The following is a 9,240-nucleotide window of genomic DNA, read 5'->3' on the forward strand; positions in this document are numbered from 1 at the left end:
ACGAATCAAATTACATTTCTGGAATAATGCGACAACCTGATACTCGGTTAGACGGGTGAACGATCTGCTTTGTTCAACTTATGGCACTTTTCCATGATACAGTTCTAGCATTACCCGGCTCTACTCGACACAACTCTACTCAGTTTGGGAATCAGGCACATTGTTTTCTGTTACTTCATAGTACCTTCTCAATGTGGGAGAGCATGAAACTGCTGTGACGTTGTTTTGTACGCAACACAAACAACAACAAGCGTCTGCACTTCGATGGACCACAATGTAGTTTTGGGGGACAGCAGCCATGGATACTGGCTGTAACTCTCTTGCCATGACTGTTCCAGTGATCACACTCTCTGACCAATCAGTGGCCGGCTTTAGACGTCACATTTTAGTATCAGCTCAACTCGCTTAGAACCTCACCAGAGCAAGTACCGAAAAAAGCACCAGGTACCAGGTACTATACCTAATGGAAAAGTAAAAGGGAAAAAGAGTCGATCCGAGACTGTATAATGGAAAAGCGCCATTATTGACTTTCAGCCTCAGAGGCTAAATACCTGCTTTTTCCCCAGCTTAGGAAAGGAAAGTCAGAGCCTCTTTGGATGAAAAGTGAACAACTTCATCTTAACCCAAGCAAGTCCAAGACCTACAGCGAACCACAGAAGATGACTGATATCCTTCACAGACACAATGTGATCCGGTGTCTTAAGAGAAACTACCAAAATCTGAAAACTGCAGCCCCCAAGTCTGCTTTGTACGACTCTCCGAGGAAGGACGTTTTGCAGGATCCTGACACTGTGCATGACTGTGCACACAAATGTCTTCATGTGGTAACAGTTAGTGTTTATTCACTCTCCTTGATTAGTGGTGAGGAACATGAAAGCACCGTGTTAGTCCTTTCCAATTTGAGGGAGAAGGGCCGATCACTGAGAGCTATAATTGCCAGGCACTAACACGGAGACACTTCAACCTCAGAGGCTGGACCAGAGCCCAGTTGACCACGGGGGACAGAGTGCTGGTTGCTGAAGCGTGACCCTCAACTACCTTGGTGGCTGCAAGACATTAGCTCTGTGATTATTTTGTAGAGCTTCTTCCCAGCATGCCCAGTTTAATGGAAACCATCCTGTAAAAGAATATCACAAGAATAAACCTCTTCTTCTTCTTTAACTTTTTGGAGCCACGCCCACCGGCTAATGCGTCAATGTGGCCCCATTCAAATCTGGTATTAACGTCTGCCCTTAGTGATCCGAAGCGAGAGGAGCTCGAGTGAATCAAAGCTCTACTTAAAGTCATATGGCAATCATTGTTGATATTGTAGTGGTGGCTATAAATAAATGAATGTTTGAGTGCTGATTAGTGTAAAGATGATGACCCTGAAACTGCCGCCAATCAGATGACATCAACATAGGAAGGAGTCTCTAATATGTTAGCGGATTGATTTATGCAATATGACCACGCGTGTCTTCAAACCACCTCCAAATGTGGTTTCTGTGATTGGATGTCAGGACACATTCAGTTTGAGATTCCAGGTCTAGACGGGATCTGTGAACCAGAGCAGGAACAGGATTTGATGGCTGATCATGGTGACTTGTGCAATTCAATTTATAGAACCAGTGCTAGACTACAGTGGCGCACGCGGTTGACTTACAACAAGGAAGTTGCTGGCTCACGTCCCAGTCTGGGCCTTTCTGGGTGACGTTTGCATGGTCTCCCTGTGTGCCTGTGGGTTCTCTGTTTCCTTCCACATGTCCAAAAACATGCAGAGGTTAATTGGACACTCTAAATTGGCCATAGGATTGAGTGTGTAAGTGTTTGTCTCCATATGTTGCCCTTGGGAGTAGCCTCCCTTTTGTTAGCTGGGATTGGCCCCAGCAGCCCTGCGACCATCAAGTGGAAGATAACGCACTAGACAATGGATGGATGGATGGATGGATGGATGGATGGATGGATGGATGGATGTCCAGAACTCTTGGGTCTTCCTTAGAGATAGGGTGAGAAGCTCAGTCTCCCAACAGGGACTTGAAGTAGAGCCGCTGGCTTCAAAAGGAGCTGGTGAGGTGGTTTGGGCATGCCACCAGGGCGCCTCCCCAGACAGGAGGCACGTCCAACTGGGTGCACACCTTAGGGCAGTCCAAGGATGAGGTCGAGATAGTCCAGGAAGTCTAGGACTTTCTGCTACTGCTACTACCCCCGCAATCCGATCTCAGATAAGTGGTTGACAATGGATGGATGTCCAGTGCTAAGGATGGCATATCATCTTCCATATAAGGCCTCATTTCAAATTGTCTTTTGCTTCACTTTTGCACTGCGAGATGACAGCAAGATGCTGCACCTTCATTACCTTGCACCCTTGCTTGAAAGCCCCATCACAGATGTGGATGCAACTACATCATTTCCAACCCATGCAGAAAAGTTGATTATATCTGGACACAAATTCGATTTGACCACTTGCAATTAACTGTGTGGACCAATCGTATAGTTCTGTTTCTCTGGCCTGACTCCAGGTGTTACATGAGTTAAACTGTGTGTTGAGTATAATTGTACTTTGGTCAAAGGTTTTCAGAGACGCTGATCAAAACAAAAGTCAACCAGGCGTGCAATGAAAGAACTAAAGGTCAACACTATAGTTGTCATGACAAGATGTTTTGTCTCGCTGTCAAGGTAAGGAGTTCCAAACATAATAAACCTTCAGCCAAACACACAACAACAACTTTTTTTTTATGTCCTATAGATTAGATCAGAAAAGGTCATGGAAATTGGGTGTGATCTGCAAGTGCTATGATGATTACACCCAAACTCAGAGTCCAAGTCAAAGCGACAACATTACTGGTCATAAACAGATCATCAAAAACGGCTGCATAAAAAGGTGTGTGTACTTGTATTTGTTATCTCTTTAGGACTTTTTTTCTATGAATAAACATTGACCAACGGGCCAAAACCTGGTGCTAATGAGGAAGAACCTCATTTCTGAGGAACTGTTGGCCGAAGATTCGAATTGTGATTAGATGAAGTTAGGGTTCAGGATAATGGAAATTGATGCATTGGGCTAATCAGAATAATTGTGCAAACCTGTGTGCATGTGTGTGTGTTTGTGTCACCTCAACCTGGATTATTCATCAATATGGGTTGGGTTGCCATTCAGCACCGAACACACCAGTGGAGTCACATATCAAGTGGATTTTGATGGAGCAACAGGGAGCTCCGCTTCCCTCGCGTCATACTCCAAAAAGTAAACACTGAAGGATTAACCGATTAAATTTTTATTATTGTTTATTTGTTGTTATTTGCTTCATTTTCTATGGACTCCATGACTGCTTATCCACTACAATATTTCCATATTACCACCTACATTTGTTTGTAATTAATTCAAAATTTAATTCAGTAACACATTATCAGGACACATACAGAGGATGCATCCAACAACAGTCAAGTACAATGCAGGGCCACACACACACACAGTGACCTTGTTTGACCCCTACACTGCTTACACTACTCTATATGAAGAAAGACTGATCGGTGGACTCGTTTTCCTATCTCAAATAATGAGAAACATAACACAAATGCCACAGAATGGGGGAGTAATTTGAGCTCACAATAACATGCGTGTCTGCACAAACACTCGCTCAGACTCAACACAAGCCTCGCCCCCCTCTGTTCAGGAAAAAAAATCTACAGAAAGTTTCGGCTGCAGTTATTTAAGCGGAGGAGGCAGCAGCTCACATCTGCACTTCAATCTGAGGTGTGGTGCGTCAGTGCTGACAGGTACAGCTGCAGTTTCACTTCACACACAGGAGGAGAAACTACTACTACGACTACTACACTTTCTCACCGGCTGATCCACACCAGCTCCACCAACATGCCAAAGTGTCCCAAATGCATGAAAGAAGTTTACTTCGGTAAGTGTTCTCGTTCAATCGTGTATTTATTTATCTTTATTGTTGCAAGAACATGCGGCTTTTCTGCACAAATAAGGAAGCAGGAAACAAGGAAGTTGAGCAAGAAGACAAGAAGCACATGACAAAGTGTATTCAGTATTTATTTTCAAATATGGATATTGTATATATATATATATATATATATACACACACATATAGTGATTCTATCCACTTTTTTAAAAAATGAAAAAAAAAGAATTCACAAGGCTTCAAAACAATGATAATAATGCACATTTGTCATTATTGGTGCATAAGTCAGTAATAAGCACTGTAACAATGTAGTTGGTTAACTTAAAGTGTGTATGTTGTAATTTCTGTATGTTGTGATTCATGCTTCAAAATGAAAAAAAAAATGATGTTATGTTATGTTGTAATGAATACAATAGAGTTAATGTATATGAATGGAAATGGAGATACTAAAGTACAAATACCATTTATTGTACTGCATTTGTAATTACAAAATGTGGTACTTTTGGGAAGGAAATTGCCTTTTATTCTGAATTGCATGTATTTACTGGTCTTCACAACTACGATTACGATGCGAGTAAACAATCCAAATACGTCTTCCACCGCTGATTTTTTTTAAAGATTATTATGAGTTTGCATTTTACTTTGTGTTGTTATGTTTTTAGGGGAACAGCTTTGAGCAGCTGTTTGTGCTTTTAGAGTACAAGTATCATCTAAAATGCATCGTATACATGAAACGTTTACTGCATTCTACGATTTCATATGAGAAAGAACTTAGGCATTTCAGGGTTTTTTGCTCCCTGCAGGAATTGAATTATCCCTCTCGATGTCTGATTAACAACATGATTAACGACTGGATGAAGCAGTGGAGGCAGGTTTCCTCTTTCTCATGAGGATGCCATTAAAGCATGGAGCAGTTACTCCATCCACTGGATGGAGACAACTCCATTTTACCCTCGTCTTAATCCATTTACAACATTGTCTCCTGCTCTGTAGTGCAACAGGATAGATCTTCTCCAGAGGCCAAGGCCAATAAAAAATACGAAGCCAAGTCTTTGGACTGTCAGTCAAATGAATTTACTGAGGGACTGGGGAACCATCGCTTTCCTTTCTCCCTTTTTAATGGATAAACCTTCCCCTTCTGACCAAAACTATCAAACCCATTTGACTCGGATAAAAGAAAACGCCAACCATGCAATTTTTGCAGCAAAAGTATGAAGCATATACTTTTTCATTCTTGTTTTATCATTGTCTTGAATCAGTTTCCTAAAGCAAACCGTGTCTGATTGTTTCTCCAAGTGTCACTCAGCGTGTGATCGCCTCCTGAACACCTCACTACTCCGCTCTCCTCATCCATCTCTGCTGCTCCTCATTTTGTTTTCATGTTAACAGTCCTCACATGGAAACAATCGGGCTACTGCTGCTTCACTGTTCCAAACAATCCTGGTCCAAGTCCAACACAAAGCAAAAAAAAAGTTTGCTTTTGCTGGAAACTTTGCAGATGATTGTGTTTTCCATTGGGACTTTGAGTTATGCGATGCCATGTAGTAATTGTGAATGAACACGTCACTGAATTCCATATCTTAGGAAATTAAACCGCAACAGTTGCTTCCAGCTTTTAACTTCACAAACATTATGAGAGTATGCATGTAATATTAAAACTTCAACTTCAAGACCTGCTCAGATCTACAAGTATGACGTTTCAATTGACATTGTGCACAGACTATCACTCACTCAACTTCTGCTAAAAATGTAGGCAAGCTTCTCTAAGTCCGGCCAGAAATCTTGACTTTTTAAGGTGATATTAGTGATTAAAATGTCCCCAAAAAAACTCTAAAATGTTTACTTTGTGTTTTTTCGTAGTTGTTCAAAATGGTAAAACATTCAAAATACTGTTAGATTTAAGCAAAAGAAAATGTCCACAACCTAAGTCAATTATAGCGCCCCCTGATGTTGTAATTCCAAATAATCATGCCTGGAGTTCACTACTGAAGATGGTGATCCCACTACAACACTAGCGCTACGGCCTTTTTATGTATGAAATACTGCATGATGCACAAGATTAGCCTGCTAGTTAGCGAACTTAGTGATACCGCTAACATTAACCATTGAATACACACAGTAGTACAGTCACAGTCCTGTCCCACTGGTGTCTGTGGACATGCTATAGTTTTTATTAAAAAAAAACACATATACCACATTTGATGACGTGTTCATCAAAAGGACTATAGGCTACTAGCTCGATATCACTAAAACGCTAACATTAACCACTGAATAAACCGACTTGGAAAGCTGGAATGCATTTAACTTGAGTGTGACACGAGAGCTGCATCCGTTTTCTTAATTAACTCAGAATAATTCACTATTCCTTTAATACGTCAATGCTTGAATATTAACCAAGTGCAAAAGTGCCTATATTTAGAATCTGTGAACGCTTTAGCCTCTTTGTTTTCAGGCTGACGAACTGTTATTCAACCGCTCCATTAAGCTTTTTCTGTATATGGTCTGACGTGACTAGCTGTATTTGAGGTATTTGTGTATTCTGGACTGCCTCCATAAAGATCCAGACTGCATGAGTCGATGCAGAGAATAGATTGGATATATTCTCCTGTCCGTCACAGCCCGTTTCTTGTCACGATATCAGTTCAAACAAACGACCCATACGCATATAAAGCACACGTGCTTTATCTGATCCATACACAATCCAGAGGAAATTTGGACTTTGAGGTGTGGAGAGGTAGGAGCACTCACAAAGTTCACTGCTGTGTGATTTGAGTTTAAGCACAGTAATTATTTTTGGGTTAGTACATATCTTTCCATTCTAAACACATTGGCCTGAGAGGCCGACCTCACCCTGTCTTTGTTTTCCGCTGCCGGTTACATAATATCATACCCCATCAGGCTATTTTTAGGGAGGAAATATCATGTCATATCCAAATATTGTGTTTAGGTTTTGAGGCCTATGTGGCATTTGCTCCCCTCCCTGCTCTAGGAGATGGTGGCAGACCATGATGATTACATTTTTAACCATATCCTTTGCTTTTTGAGGTGCATGTGATCCAGTCTTGATCTGTTTTTATCATTTAGATTGTTTTTTCTCCCTAAGACAGCTCAACTGTGTCCATCTAATTCAGTAAAAACATGGATTCTTCGCCTCTTTTGCAGTCGTCCTGTTGGGTGTTGGTGCAGATGAGCTGTGCAGATAAAGACCATCTTTATCAGAGTTTACTTTATGAGGCAAAAGGACAGATTCATTGGGGACACTAAAGCACCGCGCCCAAGCAATCAACTCAAAATAATCTGCAAAGTCTATATCTAGTTATCTACTGATATTCACCGAGTCCTTAACTGACCCCATGTGATGCTTCTTTCTCCTCTACGAACCACAATAGCTCTCTTTGGAGAGGAAGTTGATTATTAATTTGTTTCTTTTATTGGTGTTTTGGCAGCCGAGAAGGTGGTGTCAATAGGGAAGGAGTGGCACAGGCCGTGCCTGAAGTGTGAGAAGTGCAGCAAGACACTGACACCAGGTTCACATGCAGTGGTGAGATTTTCTTAGTTTCTAGTTTTCTTCTTGTGTATGTACTTCTTTTAAACCATCAACCTGCCTAAGGACTAAAGGCATCAATGTACCCCTTTCTCTTGCAGCATGAAGAAAAGCCTTACTGCCACAAACCCTGCTACAGTTCTATGTTTGGACCTGGTGGTAAGAACGTTCACCTCACTCCTCTGCTTTAATTAAAGAATGAGCTCACGTTGACTCTGAGTGACATTCGAAACTCAGCCAACCTGTGGTCGTCCAGGACAACAACCGGTTGTACGTGGTAGTGACACTGAGGCTGTTAATGTTGCTATCAAACACGCTCTGTCACCTGATAGGATCACACACAAACACACACACTGTGAATCATTACATAATTAATAGCATGGATCAACACAGCTGTAAACTGGAGCCAGATGTCTCCTGGAAATTTTTACACCTGCACACCTCGGCGACAGCCAGAGGCCAGTTTGTCATCTTTTAAACATGGTCTCTTAAGAGTGCCGCAAGGAAATGTCTTCAAACTTGGTAAAACCATTTACCTGGACGGACACAAGAACTGGTGAGAATTTGGTGGTCGAACGTCAAAGTTCAAGAGCTCTGTGATCTTTCAAAGGATGTTTGATATTGTCTTAGAAACACCTTAAACAAACCAATCAAGGATACAGTGAATAGATAGAAGTCCCTATTTACATCTGGTACAAAAGTTATCTTGGACTTAACGTGGGCTCGATTATAAAATGGTAGTCCAGGGATTCATTCCACTGTCCTGCATGTTTCCAATGTTTTCTTGCTCCAGCACGCTTGATTCAAAAGGTCAGCTCACCAATGCGCGCTGCATAAGCCTGATAATGTCCCATTTATTTGAATCGGGTGTGTTCTAAAACAGGACCAAGATTGAGAAACCCTGAAGTCGTCAATGTGTCTTTATCTTTCGGTTAATTCAAGAAGATTCTTTTCAGTTTGGCACAATTGTTCAGTTGGGCTCAGAGATGAAGTGACTTCATTTGCGTGGCCAAACAAGGTCACAGTGGCTTTGAAAAACATGTTTTTGGCTTTTTAAATGGGAAGAATCATTCAGCATGTTATTTAAGTCTGGATAAGTACATTTGTTGACAGACACTACAAACTACCACTGGCCAGTAACTGTAGTCCTTGGAGCTTTTCCTCTAATTTTTTCGTAAATATGACTCACTCTCTCTGTCTCTTTCCTCAGGCTTTGGTCGTGGTGGAACCGAGAGCTACAAATATTAGAGAGGTACCCATTTGCTTATGTTTTACTTAGACTTTGGTCATAAGCAAATCCACTCCTGGTGGCTCGCGGTGTTCATTGACGTGTGTTTTCTTTTGCTCCATCGTCAGGTTAAGGCCTCGCAGTAACACATAAAATGATGCTCGGAAACCGGATGGAAGATGCTCGTGTTGCTCACGAGTCCCAATGCAAACCAGCAAACACATTCTGATTAAGAGGAAAACATTTTGAATGCATGTGTTTTATGTCATCTGTGATACAGCAATGACAAACGTTTGTTTAATGACTGATTAAACACTTCTCAAAACATGTGTCGTGTGATTTGTCTTTATATTTTGTCCTGACTGCAGTGAGCAGTGAGACAGAGAAACTCATTATTGAGGACATAATACTTTTTTCAACATCACAATTCACTTCATTCACTTTGACGTTAGATTATGGCACAACTGCACAGTCAAAGTGAAATAAACTGATGTTTCATTCCATGGATGCTGTCATAACAACAGTCTTGCAGCATCATTAATGAATATACTCTAACAAATGGCTCAGGC

General features: G+C 41.3%; 1 protein-coding gene across 1 annotated transcript; it reads left to right on the plus strand.

The window, feature by feature from the left end:
- The first annotated feature begins 3,706 nt into the window (after positions 1–3,706).
- On the plus strand, positions 3,707–8,998 carry crip1 (cysteine-rich protein 1). Its single transcript, XM_083910589.1, has 5 exons — positions 3,707–3,890; positions 7,346–7,440; positions 7,545–7,602; positions 8,654–8,695; positions 8,800–8,998. Exons 1-4 carry the CDS (start codon positions 3,851–3,853, stop codon positions 8,689–8,691), a joined length of 231 nt encoding a protein of 76 aa, XP_083766715.1. The 5' UTR covers positions 3,707–3,850; the 3' UTR covers positions 8,692–8,695; positions 8,800–8,998.
- Positions 8,999–9,240: the final 242 nt, after the last annotated feature.

This window comes from Microchirus variegatus (genome assembly GCF_963457635.1).
Source record: "Microchirus variegatus genome assembly, chromosome: 2".
Taxonomy (NCBI): Eukaryota; Metazoa; Chordata; class Actinopteri; order Pleuronectiformes; family Soleidae; genus Microchirus; species Microchirus variegatus.